The sequence below is a fragment of the Pipistrellus kuhlii genome, unplaced genomic scaffold (assembly GCF_014108245.1).
Source record: "Pipistrellus kuhlii isolate mPipKuh1 unplaced genomic scaffold, mPipKuh1.p scaffold_m20_p_3, whole genome shotgun sequence".
NCBI lineage: Eukaryota > Metazoa > Chordata > Mammalia > Chiroptera > Vespertilionidae > Pipistrellus > Pipistrellus kuhlii.
In genome coordinates, this window is record NW_023425529.1 from 112,358,907 (window position 1) to 112,380,731 (window position 21,825).

The window sequence follows — 21,825 nt, forward strand, 5'->3', positions numbered from 1 at the left end:
TAGGCTTACATCCAACCTCGCATTTTATAATCCAAGTAAGGTGAATCCAGAGTCATTCTTTTCATAACTATCTTATGCTAATGAAGCGAACTTATAGATAAAGGAACCCTCTACTTTGCTCAGTATATGACGGAACATTTTATGGGGAATCTGATCTGAGAGAGTCTCTGCCTACTGAATGTTAAATCACGTTGATGTTAAGATCATATCAAAATTTTCACTCACTCTCAGCCTTCCTGCAGATGTCCTAGTGCACATTACCTCATTTTCATTCTGCTGCCACCACCTTCACATAGGTATTTATCGCATGCCACTTGCATTGTGGCTTCTGTGTCCTTGTCATCCTTTGGACAGCAGGAACAGTTTCATAACTGTCATTGCCAAGAGTCTCTTCCTCTTCTCTTGATTATCTTAAATGTTTTGTCAGATTTCATTTCCTAAAGCACAACTTTGGTCATGTCCCTACCCTACTCTAAAAGCCTCCATTATTTTCCATTGCTTATCAAATGAACTCTCAATGCTTTAGCCACATGTGGGCCACCTTAGTAAGAAGATGGTCACTGTAGTAAAGAGGTATTAGAAATAACTGATAAGAAAGAGTCGGCCCTGGCTCAGGTAATGTGGAGGGAGGGTTTGAGAAAGCAGGGCTTTGCTCAGGAAGCAAGGGTAATTATTTTTTGGTATCTTAATCGATCTCACCTAAAAGGAGGGGGAAGGCATTGGTGAGATTAATTCTGTACTTGATAAAGAGGCAGTAGTCACTCACAGTAGTCAGAATTTTGGGGTGTTTGGTCCCTATTATGATTAAGAAAGGTTCATGTATTTTTTTTTGCTTAGACATGTCATGGAATAGTCTTATTTTCCTCATGACCCACCACAGTCACCGAGTAACCTCTTTGGATGTTGCTATTGTATAAAATTACTTTCAACAGGAGTTCACTAGGGCCAAGTTTTGAGTGCCTGGCTATCATGGATCATTTCTGTCTCTCTCAGTATGTAGTGAATAAATGGTAAAAGATAAAAGTTTATTTTAAAATTATTTAACTTAATTATCTCATCACTGGAACCTGGTATCAGTGCTACCCCTCTTGTAAGGGCAGATATGGGAGTAGACTGCCTATCTGGGTTCCAACTTTACCCTCTCTCTTTACTAGTTGAAGAACATTATTTCACTTCTGTGAACCTCTGTTTTCTCTTGTTTAGCATGGGGTGAGAATAGAAATTGTTGCTAGTTCAAAAGAAGATTAATCAACAAAATCCACGTTAGAAATCTAGCATAGTGCTTGGAAGGCAAAGTGAAGCAAAGTATGAAAGGACTCCAAACAGGCCAGCAGGGGAAGAAGTGAGAGAGAGGGACCAGCTGACTCTGGCCCTTTCCCCCAAGGATAGAGCCTAAGAACTCGATGACACAACATCATTCACTAAGAAGGCCTCGGGGCACTAACAGAGCTCCTGATAAACATACTGTACCTGGGGAAATATGTTTCCCCCTCCAGTACAAGCTATCTGCATCTCCTCATTTGTTTATCAGTTCTATGTGGGTTCTAAGATCCTTACTGAAAAAAAAAATACCATAAAAGGAACTCTGGTCAAACAAATAATGCATCTAAGAAGGAGGAGGAGATAACACACCAGAATAATTCTAAGCAAAAAAAGACAGGGACAGTTCTGGTCAGTGTTGCTCAGAGGTTGGAGAATCTGGCCACACACTGAAGTATGGAGGGTACGATTCCAGGTCCAGGGCACCTACCTGGGTTGCAGATTTCATCCCGAGCCCAGAGCGGGGTGCACACAGGAAGCAACCAATTTGATGTGTCTTTCTTTTTCTCTCCCTCCTTGCTTCCCTTTCACTCTCTCCAAAAATCAGTAGAAAAAATATCCTTGAGTGAGGATTAACAAAAATAGTGATTAAGAAAAGAAAGATAATAACATTTATGGTCAAGTATATGATTGTTTTATATATATTTTTTAAAAAATTAGGAATCAAGATTAGGTCAAATTAAAATCATGGAAGATTTTAGTCCTAGAAGAGGTAGAGAAAGAGAGGGACATGGGAAGTAAATATGTGTTTCTTTGCATGAGTAAATGTTTGTAAATTGTAGATATTGATATAAAAACATATAGTTATGTATTTTATGTTTAACTATATGTCCAAACAGGATATATAAAATAAAGACTTTAGGGAAAAAAAATACAACAAATGAAAATTTGATCATTACAGCAAAGGCAACAAGGCAGTTGGACTTTTTTATACACCATAGTCAACAATCACATAAAGAGTATATAGGCTAGGTTTCCTTGTTAAAAGAAAAGCTCTTAGATTGCATTAAAAGAAAACTAACTATATGCATAGAAAATAAAAATCTAGCTATAAACTATGATAGGAGTTATCCATAAAACAAAATAGTTGATAATAAAGGTATGGGCCCTATGTTCACAGCAGTGCTATTTACAATAGCTAAGATCTGGAAACAGCCCAAGTGCACATCAGTAGATGAATGGATTAAAAAAAGCTATGGTACATTGAAATCCTAGAATGCTATGCACAGTAATAAATAAATAAATAAATAAATAAATAAATAAATAAATAAATGATCTCCAACCCTTTGAGACAGCATGGAGGGACCTGGAGAGTATTGTGCTAAATGAAATAAGCCAGTCAGAGAAAGACAAGTATCATCCGATGTCACTCATATGTGGACAAAATACACTGATGAGCAAAATAGATCCAGAGTCACTTATGTATGGGACAGACTGTGGAACCACAAAGGGAAGGCTGGTGTGAGTGAGTGGGAAGAAATCAACCAAAGAACTTGTGTGCATATATATGCTAACCCATGGGCACTAATAATAGTGTGGGAAAGGTGGGATAGATGAGGTCAAAGGGAAAAAGGGGACATATGTAATACTTTCAATAATAAAGATTAAAAATAATGAGTAACACACTAAAAAAGGTATGGAAAATATATCCATAAATGCTAACAAAAGCAGGCAGATGTAGCAATATTAATGAGACAAAATTGAATTCAAGGTGAAAAGCAATAGGACAAAGGATATTTTATGTACATAAAATGTATAATCCAAAAGATAATGTGAATTATAAATCTTTATCAATATAGATCTGAAATATATAAAACAAAACTGCTGAAGTCTATAATATATATGGGTTTACTAGATTTCCCTTTTATTTAACTAATTTGCCATAAAAAATAAATAGATTAAATAACTTAAAGGGAACTGCTTAAGTAATATGTGATTTGGATAACAATAACTCCACAGTGTTAGATAGATATAGTTACAGTGTTGTAACCAGTATGTGAAAATGAATATTCCTTATAAATACCAACTTAACTACTATAACTAAGTCCTCAGACTATCTTTAAATCCCAGAAAAAAACAAACACCCAAATCCTAGAAAGTCACGATTCTTAAGAAAAATGTAATAAAATTAGATATTAAGCAGTACGAAATTTAAAACTCTATCCACTTAAAATATTTTTGAATTACCTTCTGAAATGATTTTATGATATAAATATTGAAACCAAAAATTAAATTACAAATTACTCTGACATAAAAGAATATAAAATTTAAAATATCCCATGCTAAAATGATAGAATGTGGCTATAAGGTGATTTAGAAAAAGTAGGTTTTTAAAAGTATTTAGTAAAAAATGAAAATAAAAGAAGAAAGCACTTAACTAAAATAGAAATATAACCATAAAATAAATACAAATAAATAAAATGAAGGAATAAATACAGAACAATTTTACATTATGAAATAAAAACATTTTTATGATCTATAAATTAAACTAGGCTTTTTGGTTTTTTGTTTTGAAAATTCTGATGGAAGAGACAAATTTTAATTTATCTGAATAAGGAATAGAGAAGAATTCCAAAGGCACAAAAAGCATAACCAAAATTCTGGAAGAGAAAAATACTATGCTCATTTCTAACTGTTTGATTAGAAAGTTTGGGTGCAAAAATTATTTCCTAGGAAAATATACGTATACGATTAGACTTGATGTCTGATTAGAATAAAAACTATAAATGGAAGAGAAAATGTAGTTTGACCTTACTAAAAAAGATGCTAGACCCAGTTGGTTTTATCAGTGAGTTCTATCAAACCTTCAAAGAAAGTGATAGATTTTGTTTGAAATCATAGATAAAGATGACAGCTTTTCAGTGTAGTCTGGAACAGGATTGCATGAGTGCTTGTTGTTACTGATCCTGAATTTTAGATAGATAATTAGAGACAGTTTCTATTTCTAAGAAATAAATAAAGAACTAAATATTGGAAAAGAAGAAAGAAGTGCCTCTGATTTTCTATCTAAACCCAACCCAAAGGGATCAACTAAAGAATTATTAAAACTGATACAAATAATTCAGCTAACATGAGTTAATCTCAAATTATATTCGAACATTTCTGTCTTTTCTATATGCTATAAAAAGTCCATTATGTAATTGAAAGAAAAAATTTATTTGCAATAACCATCTACACTGTAAGACAGATGCATATAAGTCTAATACATAGATATTTTTATAATAAAATACCTAAAAGAAGATGAAAATAAATGTATACCATCTATTTACTATAAAAGGGGAATCAAATCAAGGATGATATTTCCCTTCTTATTAATGTTTAAATTAAACAGGACTTCTTGTGGAATTTGATAAACCAATTTTAAAGAGAAAATATTCAAAAATAGACAAACTTAAACATGAGAAATTTAAGTGACACAAGAGAGGGGCTTGTTATACCAGGTATTATATATGCAATATAAAGATATGGTAATAACAAAGTGTTGTTGGCATTGTAATAAGTAGATTTGTTGAATGACAGTCTATAAATAGACCCCCAAAATGGGAATTTAATATTTAAGATTATAGTTATTGATAAAAGGTCAAATACATTTCAAAAGGACTGACAACTTGACAAATTGTATTGAGTCAACATAATCAAATGTAATGAAGAATGTGTAGAAACTTTTTGCTAAGCCTTATATATAACTTAGAAGTCATAAAGAAAAAATACAGATTTGACTGCAGAATAATTTAGAATAGACATCACAGTGAACAAGGGTACAATTAAGTGGTAGACTAGGAGAAAATATTTGCCTCAAAAGTAATAGACAAAAGCTTAATTTCATAAAGAACTTTTACAAATTAATAAGAAAAAGACAACACTAGAAAACTTGGCAAAGAGCTTGAAAAAGCAGTTAAGAGAGAATAAATATAAATTAATAAAAATATTCAGCCTCACCAATTACTAGAGAAACACAAATAAAATTTTTATTTCTTTACACTGACAAAAACACAAATGAGTTGGTAATAGCATTAGGAAATATGGTTTCATTTATTGAACAATGAGCACCTGGTATGTGGTTAGCACTGCATTAGCTTAGTAGGTTCTAGGTGTGTGTTGTGAATAGAGATAAAATGTGGAGATTCTGATAATAAACAAGCCAACAAAGAAATAAATAGCATAACAGACTATAATAATTCCTATGAGGAAGCATAGTGGTAGAGATAGTGATCTCTACTTGAGATCAAGAATAATGGGACCAGGAAGGGAGAATATCCTTAGCATGTTAGGGAGTCTTAACTCTGAGAAAATGGCATTTGAAATGAAGATAGAAGCATGAGAAGGAACCAACCATGTTGAGAATCAGGGAAAGGAGCACTGGGCAGAAGCACCGGAGGGAAGCTGGTGCCAGCAGTCGGGGCAGGGAAGACCTACTCTTGCCCAAATTTTATGCATCGGGCCTCTGATATTTCATAACCTGAAAGAAAGTTGGCGTATGTGAGTTGAAGTGGAAAAAGAAAAGAGAAAACATGAAGTTGACAAGTTAGAAAGGTGTCAGACATCATTCAGGCTGAGGCACAGAGGTGAGCCTGGATTTTATTTAAGCTACAAGGATAAACCTTCAGAAGCTTTTTATTCTTTTAAAAGAATAACTACTCTGTTTTGCTGTGTTGAGAATAGGTTTGAGGAGACAAAAATAGAAATGGAGGAGCCAGTAAAGCATAGCTTGTTTTATTGTGCTTTGCTTTCTTGCACTTCACATATATTGCATTTTCATCAACATCCAGGCAAGACCCTCCACCAACAAAAAGATTACAACTTGCTGAAGATGATGGTTAGCATTTTTTTTAAGGAATAAAGCATTTTTTTTTTAATCCAGGTATGTACATTTTTATAATTTTTAATCTTCACCTGAGGATATGCTTTTATTGACTTTTAGAGAGCGAGGAAGGGAGAGAGAGAAACATCAATGTGAGAGAGAATCATCATCAATTGCCTTATATATACACCCCTACCAGGGATCCAACCTACAACTTAGGCATGCGCCCTGACCAGGAATCAACCCCATAACCTTTTGATACACAAGACAATGACCCAACCAACTGAGTCACCTGTCCAGGGCTGCACATTTAAAAAATATATATTTTTATTAATTTCAGAGAAGCAGGGAGAGAGATAGAAACATCAATGATGAGAAAGAATCATTGATAGGCTACCTCCTACATGACACCACTGGGGATAAAGCCCACAACCAGGTCATGTGCCCTGACTGGGAATTGAACCATGATCTCCTGGTTCATGTCTGACCACTGAGCTATGTTGTCCCAGCTGGCTGTATATTTTTTATACATAATGCTATCGCACACTTAATAAACTGCAGTATAATGTAAACATAACTTTGATAAGCACTTGGGAGCCAAAAAACTTTGCCTAACTCACTTTATTGTGGTGGTCTGGAGCCAAATTCACAATATCTCTAATGTATGCCTATACGAATATCACTTCAGTAGCCAGGTAAGAGTGGGCAGTAGTTCAGATTAGGGCAATGTCAATGCAGAGAGGAGTAATACAGCAGTCTCTCCTTATCTTCAGTTTTGCTTTCCTGCAATTTTGGAACCATGGTCCAAATTTTCAGAAATAAACAACTTGTAAGTTTTAAATTGCACACCATTCTGAGTAGCATGATTAAATTTGACATTATCTTGTCTCATTTGGCCAGCATATTCAGGCTGATTATGTTACCTGCCCATTAATCACTTAATAGCTATATAGATTATCAGAGATCACATTCATTTATTACACTATAGTGCATGTTATAATAATTCTATTTTTTATTACTTATAGTTTTTAATCTTTTACTTGCTTAATTTAAAATTTAAACTACAATATATTGCAGGTATGTATGTTTAGGAAAAAATATAGTATGTGTGAACTTGATAGTATCCATGGCTTCAAGCATCCATTGGAGATCTTGGAATATCCCTCATGGATAAGGGGAGCTACTCTCCCTCCTCTCTCTCTCTCTCTCTCTCTCTCTCTCTCTCTCTCTCTCTCTCTCTCTCTCAAATCAATAAACCTATTCCTGGGTGATGATTAAAATAATAACAAAATGACAGGCAGCAGTATTTCTCTATTACTTTAAAAAATTAATGTACATTTGGATTTGAACAAGCAAATCTTAGAATCAAAAGCAGTTCATATTTACTAGGTGTATGGTTAATAATGGCTGATTTTGTAATCAAAGAAAACATGATTACATGAAAATTAATAAGACATTTTTGGGGATGAGGAAGAAGGAAGAATCCAGATAACTCCTAAATTTCTGACTGGATGTATTGAATGTATAGTGGTGCCATGTGCTGTGATGAGGACTATTAGAAGATCAAGGTTTAGAAAGAAAGATATCAAAAGTTTGCCCTGGTCAGTTAGTTGGGCATCTTCCTGTACACCAAGAGGTTGCTGGTTGCTGCTGGTTCCATTCCCCGTCAGGGCACATGCTCGAGTTATGGGTAAGGAGTGTACAGGAGGCAGCCAATCATGTTATGTTCTCACATTGATATTTCTCTTGTCTCCCTTCCCCTCTCTCTAAAAATCAATAAACCATTCTTTTAAAAAAAGAAACATATAAAAAATTTGCTTTTTAACATGCTACCTTTGAGATGCCTGGGAGATAGCAAATGGGAAGTTGTATATATGAATTTGGTGTTTGGGTAAGTAGGTAAGTGGGAGGTAGAAGTTTAGAAATTCATGTAAATATAAGCCATGTAAATGAATTAAATCGCTTAAGATGTGGTTCATTTATTTAATGGAATATTACCTAGCCATAAAAAGAGTAAATCTTGCCATTTGGGACAATATAAGTATTATAGTAAATAAAATAAGTCAGACAGAAAAAGACAAATATAATAGTATTTTGCTTATATTCATCATATAAAAACAAAATAAATGAACAAAACAGAAATAAACTTATAGTTACAGAGAACAAACTGATGGTTGCCATATAAGAGTGAGGTTGAGGGAATGGGTAAAATAGGTGAAAAGGATTAAGTACAAATTATCAGTTATAAAAATAGTAATGGGAATATAGTCAATAAAGGGAATTTTTTGTTGTTTTGGTTTTTTTGCTTTTTGTTGTTGTTGTTTTACTTTTTTTAATTGAATTTGTTGGGGTGACATTGGTTAATAAAATTATATATGTTCAGGTACAGTTCTATAATATATTACTATATATTGTATAGTGCGTTCACCACCCAAAATCAAGAAGGCAGAGTTTTCTTAAACTGGGCATGCATGGTACTGATAGAAATAAATCAGTAGAGGAGGGAGAGGCTGGACAGAATGGAAATGGCAGAAGTAATAAAGACCTTGAAAAGATATATGTGGATAGTTCCTGAGCATATGCAATCAATGGATTAGCCAATGGTTAAAAAGAGGTCACTTCCTTATTTTAAGTGAGGAAGTACTCTTTTATACTTGTATTTTAAAAACAAAAATGGATGAAGACTTGGTTTGGGGAAAAGACTATGCTTTCCTTGTTCTCACTGAAGTATGAGGGGATTATTAGATGAGAGTACATTGCCAAGTGGAACAGATAAGATACTGAGTAGAATTCATAAGTAAAATGGAATAGAATGATTGGGTGAAGCTGGAGTTCATGAATTTCATGTGAAAACAATTTACTATACTACTTCTCCATCCACCTTCATACCTATCATGCCAAATTCCTGCTATTATTTTCCCCAAGTTTGATTCACTTGCTCTGGTGCAGACCCAGAGAAGGCAGACGGTTGACTTTATCTGGTTTGGTTTTTTCCCAGGCAACTATGGTAGAGAGAAAGGAGGGAGAGAATTGAAAGCATTTGTAAAGGAAATATTGTGAGAATGGACTACACTATCTAAATTGTACAATGAGTAAAGACAGGTGAGGAAGAGGAGGAAACAATGGTTTGAAAAATTGTTGTGATGAGGTGTTTGTGTGAAGAACATGGAATGCTGGAAAGTTCTGTCTGAGAGAAGGATTTGCCATTTTATATTTTGCAAGGAGGACATTTGTTAAAGACAGTATAATCTGTGGTATGACCCTAGGCATGTGGCTCAGGCAAAGTGAAGAGCTATTGAAGATGAGGAAAGCAGGAAACAGCCTAGGACTGAAAGGCGGGAGGAGATGGAGCTTATCCCTGCTGATGACTGTAGTCAAGATAGAGGCGAAGGTCTTAAACGAGCAGTAGTTGACCAGATGGTTGGGAGATGACAATAGCAAAGAGGATGGTGCATACTTATGTCTGTAATGATATAGGAATACACTTTTTTTTTCTTTCTGGTAATAGGGAAACAAATAATGGTCTAAAAGCAGCATGGGGAGCAAATAGGGTGTCTGCTTCACCCGTAGGCACTGAGGAATATATATAATGTTAGAAGAAAATAGCTCCTTTTAGGGAACTATTTTAAGGAGATTTTTCTCTTTTACTTTTGGAATAATTTTCCACTTGGAGAAAAGTTGCTAAATAGTACAGTGTTTTCCAGTAAACTTTTCACCTAGCTTCCCCTAATGCTATTATCTTATGTAACTGTAGTACAATTATAAAAACCAGGAAATTATCATTGATAAAACATTGTAAACTATGGGCTTTATTAGAATTTCACCAATTTCTCCCCAGGGCTCTTTTCCAATTTCAGGATCCAGTTCAGAAACACATAATATATTTAGTGGCCATGACTCAGTCTCATCCAATTTATGATATTTTTCCTCATCTTTTGATCTTTTGTGACCTTGACACTCTGGTTAGTTACCTTGTAAAATGCACCTCAAATTCAGGTTTGTCTAATGTGTTCTCATGATGAGATTGAGGTTTAAAATTTCAGAATACTAAGAAGTGATTCTGTGTCCTCAGCATCATATCAGAGGGTTCATGATGTTAATAACCTTATAACTGGTAATATTAAATTTGATTGTTTGGTTAAGGCACTCTCTACTATTTTTGTTTTTCCCTCTGTAATTGGGGAAGATACTTTAAGACTATTATTATTATTCTAATATCCTGTTATCCTCAAACCTTTCTCCACGGATTTTAGCATCCATAAGATCTTGCCTGCAACAATTTTTATCTTAGAGTTTGCCTAATAGTGATTTTGGATTTCAGGAAGACTTTCTGAAATGAGGTTGGGATTTAGAATTGTTGGCTTTTTCATATCAAGAGTTTGTTGTCCATGTGGAAGAATTTGGGAGAATAGATGAGGGTGTGGACTATAGAATGGCAAATGTATGAGGTGGTACACAAGAGAGAGACAATGTTGATGGGTGAGATGGGCCACTTGGAGGTGACTGAGATAAACAGAAATGTGTAGGACAGGATGGGATTAATACTCAGAGGAATCAGGCTGTGGTTCTGAACTGTACTTTCATAGTTAATTTTTGTTGAGAATATAAATTTGTATAGAGCAGCTTGGCACTCGCTGTCACGCATAGTTTATGTATTTATAAGCACATCTGCTAGAAGACAATTCTAGTTATAGATATACTAGAGGCCCGCTGCACAAAATTCGTGCATGATGGGAGGTGAGGGGTACCTCAATGAGACCTGTACCCTCTCCTATCCAGGGACCCTTGGGGATATCCAACTTCCAGTTTGGGCCTAAACTGGCAGTTGGACATCCCTCTTGCAATCTGAGAACTCTGGCTACTAACCGCTCACCTGCCTGCCTGCCCTAACCATTCTGCCTGCTGGTCTTATCCCCCTAAGTGCTCTCCTCAGCCAGCCTGATCTCCCTAACTCCCCTGCCAGCCTGGTCACCCCTAATAGCCCTCACCTGCCAGCCCAGTCACCCTTAATAACTTTTTCTTAAATCTTATCTCCTTCAGAAACAATTGTATTTGACTTTCTTACTGGCTTCTCCCTTTCACACAATTTTTCTCTCTCCTTTATGTAACACATTTTTTCTACTGACTCATCATTCATAAACTTTTGTTTCCTCCTTATTTCCTACTTCTGTTCCTCATCCTTCTTCTCATCTTTCACCTACCCTCCCTCATTCCCTCTCCACATTCCTTCCTTCCTTTATCTTTTATTTTTTATTTTATTTATTTATTTTTTTAAAATAAATCTTTATTGTTCAGATTATTACAAATGTGATCCTCTTTCCCCCCTCAATTGTTCCCCTCCACCAGGTTCCCACCCTACCCTCTGTCCTTTCCCCACCCCCCATTATCCTCATCCATAGATGCACAGTTTTTGTTCAGTCTCTTCCCACACCCCCACTCCTCTTTTCTCCAAGAATCGTCAGTCCACTCCCCTTCCATACCTCTGATTCTATTATATTCACTAGTTAATATTGTTCATCAGATTTTTTAATTCCCTTGGTTTTTAGATTCACTTGTTGATAGTTACGTATTTGTTGATCATAATTTTTATCTTTATCTTCTTACTCTTCCTAAATAACCCCCTTCAGCAATTCATATAATTCTGGTTTGGTGGTGATGAACTCTGTTAGCTTTTTTTTATTTGTGAATGTCTTTATCTGTCCTTTGATTCTGAGTGATAGCTTTGCTGGGTAGATTATTTTTGGCTATAGGTTCTTGCTATTCATCACCTTGAATATTTCTTGCCATTCCCGTCTGGCCTGCATGGTTTCTGTTGAGAAATCAGCTGACAATCATATGGGTGTTCCTTTATAGGTAACTACCTTCTTTTCTCTTGCTGCTTTTAATATTCTCTCTTTGTCTTTTGCTCTTGGAATTTTAATTATGATATGTCTTGGTGTGGTCCTCCTTGCATTCTTTTGTTTGGTGTTCTGTGGGCTTCCTGGACTTGTAAGTCTATTTCTTTCCCCAGGTGGGGGAAGTTTTCTGTCACTATTTCTTCCAGTATTCTTTCGGTATCTTGCTCTCTCTCTTCTTCTGGAATCCCCATAATTCTGAAATTGTTCGCTTGAAATTGTCCCAGAGGTTTCTTACACTATCTTCAACTTTCTGGATTCTCTTATCTTCTCCCTTCTGCAGAGGAGTGTCCTCTGGCTCTTTGTGTTCTAAATCTTTGTCTTGATTCTTGCGATCTTCCAGTCTGTTTTTAAGACTTTGTATAATATTTTTTATTTCAGACAATGTTTTCTTCATTTCTAGTTGATCCCTTATTATTTCTAGTTGCTCCCTTTTCATATGCTCATAGGTCTCATTTATTTTATCGGCCTTTTTTAGGATATTGTTGAATAACCTTATAACTGTAGTTTTGAACTCAATGTCCAATCTTTTCTTTTCCTCCATCTCCTTCCTTTGTGTCCTTCCTCTTGTCTGCATTTTAGTTGTTTCCCTGATTTGATGGAATGGTTTTGTGTACTAGGTGTTCAGGTAGAGCCCAGTAGCACAGCCTTCCCTGTTACCTGCAGTGGACAGTCTTGGTGTAGCCCTTTGTGGGCTGTGTGTGCAGTCTTGCTGTTAAGCCTTGCTTATTGTTGGTATCACTGGGAAGCATTGATCTCCAAGCCAATTGGCTGTGAGGATCAGCAGTGTCTTAGTTAGGAGGGCTTCTGTACTCTGCATGGATAGGGCGGGGTCTCTGGGTGGCACAGACAATCTTTGGTTCCCTGTCAGTCTATCCTTAGAAAAGTCCTGTTCATGGAGAGTTTTGGAAGATTGGTTGCAGGCGTGCACACCTCTTTGGTAAAGGTGCAGACAAGCTTTGGATTCCGGCCAATCCCTCCTTAGAGAAAGCCAGCTTCTGGGAGAGCTTCTGTGCTCAGCCACAGATGGGGCGGAGTCTTGGGGTGGTGCAGACAAGCATTGTTTTTCCTTTGGCTCCTCCCCAGGTCCCACAGTAAGGGCCTCTGGCTTCACACACCTCTGAGAGATCTCTGCCCACTGCCTGACAGTCTGGCCTCTCCCTGTCTGGGGCTGTCTATCAGAGCAATAGGGTGATTCTGTTTTCCTCTTGAACAAGAAAGCCAGCCGTGTGTTAGCTGTCCACCCTCTCCGCGCACTGGGAGTAAGCCATTAGGGAACTCAGCCCGGCCAGCCCTCTCTGCGTACAGGGAGTAAGCCAGCAGCAATCTCGGTTGGGCCCTTCCTCTCCGCGCGCCTGGAGTAAGCCAGCGCCTTTTCGTGTGCACAGTTCTCAGTACCTTCACAGTTCCTGAGGTTCAGCGTGCCTTCTCTCTCCTTCCCAGATGGCAGAGCCTCCTCTCCGCTAGCCATCCCGCGCTTCAGGGCAATGCCTCCCCTGTTTTTCAGTTCTAATTTCAAATTTGTTGTGGTAGGCTGCATTCAGGTGTCTACCCTATGCCGCCATCTTGGTTTCCCTTCCTTTATCTTTACCCTCCCCTTTTCCTTCCTTCCCACATTAATTTTTTCTTCACTTCCTCAGACCTGCTTTGCTCCCTGCCCTATTTTTTCCTTCTTCCCATTCTCCTTTTATGCTCTACCAGCTCCCCTTTAACACTTTTCTCCTCTCCCTCTTTCTCTCTCATCCTACATTTCCCATATATTTTTCTCTACTTCCTTCCATTGTTTTACCATCTATCTACCTGCCTAATTATTTACTATCATTTATCTTTTTTTTCTTTTCTGACTCCTACTTTTAAAATCTGTCCCCAGTACACAACTATACTTGATTTTCATTATAGCTCCTACAGTTCATTCATACATCCTCTTTCCTTCTTTAACTCTGTTCTCTACTGACTCCTTTATAAAATTCTTTCCTCATTCCTTCCCTTCTTCCTCATCTTCCCCCCTCCTCCCTCACTGTTTTACTCTTTTTACAGGCTCACTAAAAATTTTATGCTTTATGTCCTATCTTAGTACTGACTGCTTTCCTCTCTGGAACCTGTAGCTGCCTCTGTTTGGGCACTCGGGCCCTCTCGCACTGACTTGAAGGGGCTGAGCGATGATGCAGCTGCGTCTTGCCTATGTGGCCTGTGCCTCCCGCCTCGCCTCTGTGTTGGAGAAGGGTCCAGCCAGCTCAGGCCATCATCCATTCTGGGGACCACTGCATTACGTGTGCATGAGAGGCTTTTCTCTGATTGAGTGCTGAAGTGTGTGTGTGTGTGGGGGCGGGGGGGAGGAGGAGGCCTTTCCCTGACCTCTGGGCATGTCGGCTCCCAGGCCTTGAGTGGCTCTCAGTCCTCTCCCCTCTGGAATCTGCAGGCAATGGGCGTGCCTGCACAGGCATGGTCAGGGTCCGACTTGTCCTGGGGGTGGGGGAGGCGTTCCACCCAGGATGTGAGCCCGAGTCAGACCAGGCTGATGAATGGATGGATGGACGGCAAGAGAAAGCCTTGGCGTGTTGTCACAGGGGGTTTTGTTGGGTGCGTTCACCCGGAGAAAAAGAGGACTCCGACCCCAGGGGTATGGAAGTGAGCCTCATGCAAGGCCCTCTGCTGCTGTGCGCAGCCTCCTGCTGGTCTGTCAATATGCAAATTGGTCGTTACTGTGACACCGTTAGGACCAATTTGCATATTACCTCTTTATTATATAGATATCCTAGAAAATTACTCATACATATGCATAAAGATGTACATACCCGAATATTTTTGGAAACAATATAACTACCCATTAGTAAGAGTGTCTTAAATATATTATTTTTATCCATATTATAGAATGCTATACAGCTGTCAAATCAATAAGGTAGCTTATAAAGTAATGTGGGAAAATCTCCAGGATATGCCTCTGTTGCCAGGGGCAACCCTATCCTGTTCTCTTTAGCTCTGTGGCTGCTGCAGTTTTTCTTGGGATTTAGCTTCTATAATTGAAACTTCGTATATTTAAGTGGAGGTCTAGGCCTGCCAGGGTGTGTGGAAAGCTTGGGCTCCTTTATTGCTGGGGAAACCCAAGCCTCTCAACTGCTCTCTGTGGCTGCAGCCATCTTGGTTGGAGTTAATTTGCATACTCGCTCTGATTGGCTGCTGGGCTTGGCTTGAGCAGATTGATAGTTAATTTGCGTATTACTGTTTTATTAGGTAGGATATTTTGTGAGTTTTTGCATCTTAGAGTGACCCACCATTTCTTTTATGTATTAAAATAAATATTTTCATGCAGTTATAAACTATAAATGAAATGATATTCTTTAATAATTAAAATAAATATGAAATATACTCTTAGCTGAAATACATAAACTAGTATAGCAACTATCTTTTTAATACTAGAAACCAACCTTACTTGTCTTTTCTTCTTTTTTAAAAATAGAATATAAAGAATATGTAATTATGAAATACACAAGCCTGGACATGCAAATATAAAATCACCTGCTCACAGACAGGTGGCCTTTGGGGCCACATTTCACCTACACAGTTTGTGTGTGTGTGTGTGTGTGTGTGTTATTTGTTTTTGTTTTTTGCTCAGAACAGTGTTAGCCCACAGTGTTTCAAAATTTTTGAATTAATTGCTAACCTACTTCACATTAACAGTTGTTAGCATTTTTATTCTACCTACAAAAACTAGGATATCTGGCAATGCTGGCTGTGACCCCATGGGGCAGTGACAGCCTGGAGCTCAGTAGCAGATGACCCCTTTCTACGGAAGATCATGCTCTAGTTTGTTAAAATCCTCTCTTCTTTCTCTGGTCTCTTCAACACTGACCTGAGTGGCAGCTGCCATATGCCATTGAGTCTGAGCGCCTGTGCCGCACTCCAGGCCCACTTCACTCCCTTATATCACCTGGCCACACCCTGCAGACATCCGGGTCACAGATGAAAGAAGGTAAAGCTGCCCCATCCACTCCTAACAAGACAAAATATTATACCAGGGTTTGTAATTGGATTTTTTTCCCAGAGAGGGAGCTTTCCTCGTTACAACTGTTTAACTTTATCATTTTTATTAGAATGTTTTTATGTGACCAGTCGTGGTGCAAAGTTGCCACACAAACAGAGCAGCTAGAGAAAGGTGCTGAGCCCTGAGGTGTGGAGTGTGGCAAGTGCCTGACTCATAACCTCCTAAAGGTCTAAGTTAATTTTTTATTCCTTCTTGAATGCTAAAACCCTAATGTTCTTTTCTAACCATAAAAAATAGCCTTATAGGAATTGTCCTTTTTGCAATTCTGTGCTAGTTGAATGATCCACAGACACAATCTGCACTCTGTGGCCTTTTCTATATTTCTTGTCCTTTCAAAAAGGTCAGAATTTTTTTCACTCATGAATCTCCAGTAACAGATTTTACATTTTATCTTATGGAAGATAACAAGCCATGTTCCTTTTCTTCCTTGACTTTCTCACATGTAGCTTCTCTTCCCCAAACCCCACCTGTCCTCAAGATTGATATTACTATTAACCGGGAGTAATACAATTAGTGGTATTGGGATACATTTTATATCCTGGCCTAGGGGATAGATAAGACAAGAGGTCAGCTCCCAGGGAATAGGCTCTTTTCCATCTTAGCTTCTCCCCACTAATGTTCTGAAACAGCAAAGATGACAAGACAAATTCTTGAGAATTATTTTTTCCTATTCTTCCTCATCAAGTCTTAGCCTCGTTTTATATACTTTTGGAATTGAAATTGAGAAATTATTCTCTTGTGTGCATTACTTTATGTAGTATTATTTGAGTAGGGTAGTTGCTGTAATAAACAGACCTCAAAATATATAATAGCTTGAATACTATATATTTTTTTCTTGCTCATTTAAGACATGAGTGAATAGGTTTCAGATGAGGTATTCAGGCAGAAAAACCAATATAAGCTCTCTCATCTTTAATACATGACTTTAGGTGATCCGAGGGTAGACATGGCTCTCTTGGGCAGGTCCCCGAGTCTTCTGTTGTGTCCTGTCAGTAGGGCTTTCCTGGATGTCAGGTGGCTCCAGCCCCAAACCTTGTTATGGTTGCCCAGTGCTTGGGGACTCCCCACCACACAGCTGAGCTGGGGCAAGGCACACGGGAATGACTACTAGCCAAGCAACATCAGACACAAGCACAAGCATGGCTGGATCAAGCACTTAAGCACACAGGGCCAGTGTCCATGCTCAAGGACCAAAAATCGCTGAGCCATTGAGCACAACATTGCCTCTGAGACTACCCATCCCATTACAGCATTTCCCTCCTTCAGACCACTCCTGCCACTGTTTTTGTGAGAAGATTGGATGACTCAGACATGAGTGCTCCTCCAGTTGTGTCTGGGGTTGGACTGGAAAGGAGAATAGGAAGTCAGAATCCAACATATGGTAACAGTTCATGGAATAGTACAATGAACCTCATCGTGTACCCACCCATTTCTGACCAACAGTTACCTACAACCTGTCCTGCTCCCTCCTATGTTTCCTTCCTCCCTCCCTCCCTCCCCCTCCCTCCCTCCCTCCCTCCCTCCCTCCCTCCCTCCCTCTCTCTCTCTCTTTCTTTTTATCTTTCTTTTTTTCTTCCTTCCTTCCTTCCTTCCTCCTCCCTCCCTCCCTCCCTCCTCCTCTTCTTCTTTCTTTCTTTCTTTCTTTCTTTCTTTCTTTCTTTCTTTTTTTCTTTCTTTCTTTCTTTCTTTCTTTTTTTTTTTCTTTCTTTCTTTCTTTCTTTCTTTCTTTCTTTCTTTCTTTCTTTCTTTCTTCTTCCCTTTCATCCAGAGACAGAGAAGCATGGCATGATCAGATGGTCAAACCTCCGAGGGAAGTTAGGGGAGGATGGGGTAAGGGGGAGAGATCAACCAAAGGACTTGTATGCATGCAAATAAGCACAACCAATGGACACAGACATCAGGAGGGTGAGGGCATGAACAGAGTGCTGGAGGGGAGCAATGGGGAGATAAGGACACATATGTAATACCTTAATCAATAAACAAATAAAGAAAAAATCACATTTTCTTCTTGAGAAAAATGCACAGACACACACACACACACACACACAACACACACACACACACACACAAACCGCAATCACAAAACTTCTCACACTTAGAAAAAGTCAACAATCCTTAATATCATTAAATGTCTAAATTGTCACTGTATGTATATATATAACTTTAAAGTTTGTGCTGGGGTTGTCTCTTTTCATGGGCAGCCACTAGAGAAGAAATATATGGAGGTGCATGTGTGGGAAGTTTACAATTATTTGATCCTGGAAGTGGTGGTGTACATTATTCCCTTTCACTTTCTATTTGTCAACACTCAATCATCTGATGCTGTACTAATAGTAGAACAATACCAGTTAGTTTGGTAACTTGGAACTTGTCTTATTTGCATAGTTACTTGGGAATAATCCACATTCTCCAAACGCTTCTTCTCACATTTTTGTGACAGTCTTGTGGCCCTGTCATTATGATTTAATCTTTGTGGCACAGGTGGGTCAGTGACATTGGCACAAGGGCTATGCTGGTTGTTAGCTACCCAGCAATCTTTGTGCTGGAATTGGCAGATAAATGCAACCATCAGAACACAATGCAGGGCTGCCAGTAAACCTTATCTGATGTTTCTTCCCTGCTTGTCATGGTGTTTCTTTTCCCCTGCTTTCTCCTGTGGTTTGCACTCAGCTAAGGATATTCAGAAGTCTCATCCAAACTTTTAGCAACTCTCTTCTCTTTATACTTTTGACTGATGATTTCATAAAGCTCCAGACACTGGGGCAGCTCTCAGACTCTGAGACTTCATTAGTCTCCTTGTCTATTCTTGGCAAGATAAGCAATCCTAGACAAATGGGAAGGCTGCTTGTCTCAACTGCTGAAGCCTTATGTTTGTAAGGGTTATGTACATTATTGAACTTTGAGCTTTTTCTTTCCAAGCTCAAGCTTATGAACTTGTTCAAATGACATGTTCTACTGAAATAATTATTTGAAATGATGTTGGCATCTCCGTTTAATTTCTAATTCCTTATTTTGATTTTCACCTGCCAGGCCTTTTGTATTTTCTCTGATGTCCATGCACTAAGTGCTTGATGAATTGGACCTTAGCATTAGACCTAAAATATTAGGGGAAAACAGAGGGATACCAGAAGGAAGGAAGCAGATAGGAACAGGCAGGAAGGATCTGGTGCACTATAAATCAGGCCTTGATGGAGATATTTGGTTTGTGAATATGGAATAGAAGGATAACAAATCCCATAGATAACATGGAGGAAAAGACAAAGGAATGGAAATAAATCAATGGTAGGTAGAAGGGGCCAATTATGGAAGTAAGAGCCAGGACGCAATTCCAGTATTCTATGCTTGATGTACATGAGAGGCAAAACCAGGGTGATGGTTTGTATGCCCCCCCCCCCCACCTCATTACCATCGATCCCCTCCATCCCCTCTCCACTTTCACTCATTCACCCCTCAAACCTCCCCTCCCCTAATCACCACACTGTTGTCCATATCCAGGAATTTTCTGTCTTTTTTTCTTTTTTGTTCAACCCTTTCACAAACAATCTCCCCACTGCCAGCCCCTGACCTGTCTGCCTGTTCTATCTATGAGTATGTCTCTATTTTGCTTGGTAGATTCATTTATTCATTAGCTTCCACATATAAGTGAAATCAGATGGTATTTGTTTTTCTCTGACCAGCTTATTTCACTGAGCATAATATTCTCCAGGTCTATCCATGCTGTCAAGGAACCTCTCACTTACTCTGAGGACATGACTAAGCCAATCTTTCATGTCAGAAATGCAGGCCAGAAGCACAAGCTCTGCTTACAAATCAAATGCAAGTGTGTGTGTGTGTGTGTGTGTGTGTGTGTGTGTGTGTGTGTGTTTGGAAACAGAGGATCTATTTCTGATTTCAGAATCCAAAAGAGGTCCATGATACATAAATGGCTAAGAGTTACTGGATTAGAGGGTCTGTGTATCCTAAAGTGGTTAATGGAAATGAAGTGACCAGGGAAAAAGAAGGTGAAGGGCCTAATGTAAAACCAGTGTGAAATGAGATATTATGAGTGATTAATGTTTCATGTTATAGTGAAGTCTGAGTGTCAAGCTTTAAATGTGCAGATAGGAAAATAAGGCCCCATACTTTAGAATCTGAAAGAGCATTTATTTCCATGTCAAAGTACAGAAAGTAGAAAAATAAAATTATAGATTCAGAACCTATTCCTATGGGTTCAGTTTTAGGACTTATACTTTTTGAAATAATGTTCTTCAAAAATGCAGTTTTGTAATAGCATTTTGTTTTGATTTCCTGCTGCATTCAAACTAAACTTTTGTTCTCTCTGTGACACTTTTAGGCATCACCTAATACAAGCCTGGGCTAGTTTCCAAAGGCACAATAAGTAATGATATTTCTATTTTTATGAAGACACTAACACTGACTTGTGTTTCTGCTAGCAAAACTGCTGAGTTCTTGAGCAGACTGGAGACAGAGTTGCCAAACAGAAGCACCTATCAAACTGCTTGCCATAACCTACAATATTCAGCTTGGGTAAGTGAATGTCATGCAGGATGCTGTCTGGTACTGCAAAAGAAGCATTTAGTGAATGAAGATTAAGAGCATAGAATGACCTGTGAAACTAGAATATCGGACATCACCTGGAGCTTATAGAAATATAGACAAATCTCAAGCCCCACTGCAACCTAAATCAGAACTGCATTTTTAACATGGTCTGTGGGTGACTTAATGTTGAGGAGCACTGTCTCAATCACTTATGTATTCATGGCCATATATTTTCACTACTTTAAACACTCAGTGAAGCTTGGTTACTTTAATTTTTATCCATATGACACGTTCTTTAAAAAGTCAACACTTACAGTTATATGTCCTTTGTAGGCCTTCAATCCCACTTTTACTCCAACACTGTAAACTCTTTGTATTAAGCTCCAATTGCTTATAAAATAAGTTAAGAAATTTAATGTGAGGCATGGCGACTGTAGTTAATACTCTGTCACATATTTGAAAGTTGCCAAAGAATAGACCTTAAAAGTTCACATCACAAGAAGATATTTTATAATAATGTATGGTGACAGATGGATGTTAATTAGACTTACTGTGGTGATTATTTCCCAATATATACAAATATTGAATTATTATGTTGTAGACCTGAAACTAATATGATGTTATATGTCAATTATAACTCAATAAAAAATTTCCCATTGCTGCTGTAACAAATTACTATATCTTAGTGGCTAAAAAACAACACAAATTTATTGTGACAGTTCTGGAATCAGAAGTCAGAAATGAGTATGAATCATTGTCAGCAGGGCAGGTTCCTCTGGTGGCTAGAGCCAGGAATCTGGTCTGTGCCTCTTCCAGCTTCTCTTGGTCACGACCATCCTTTGGCTCCTCAGCATGTGGCTACATCACTCTCATCTCTGCTTCCATTCTCACATCATCTTCTCTGCACTCATTGACTTTGCTTTCCTCTTAAAGGGCCCTTGTAATTATATTGGGCTCACCTAAATCATCCAGGCTCATCTCATCTCAAGACCCATGATTTCTGCAAATTCCCTTTTGCCATATAAGGTACTATTCACAGCTTCCAGGGATTAGGACATGGAAGGTATTCATCCCACCACACTCCCCTAGCTGTTCTTTTGTTATTTGACTCTATGTATCCGTAAATGAATGTGTATATTGCCATCTCATGATTAATTACTTTTCTGTCTTCATAATAATTTATTTCCCCTATTCTCATAATATAACTATTCAGTATTTTATATGTTTCC

General features: G+C 38.1%; 1 protein-coding gene across 2 annotated transcripts in view; it reads left to right on the forward strand.

The window, feature by feature from the left end:
* EPSTI1 (epithelial stromal interaction 1) overlaps window positions 1-21,825 on the forward strand; it is a 108,780-nt gene that overhangs the window by 46,293 nt on the left and 40,662 nt on the right. For both annotated transcript variants that reach the window (XM_036458338.2, XM_036458339.2), the window contains exon 7: window positions 20,491-20,584. In XM_036458338.2, the coding sequence (XP_036314231.1) occupies window positions 20,491-20,584 (94 nt within the window). The remainder of the gene's footprint in view (window positions 1-20,490; window positions 20,585-21,825) is intronic.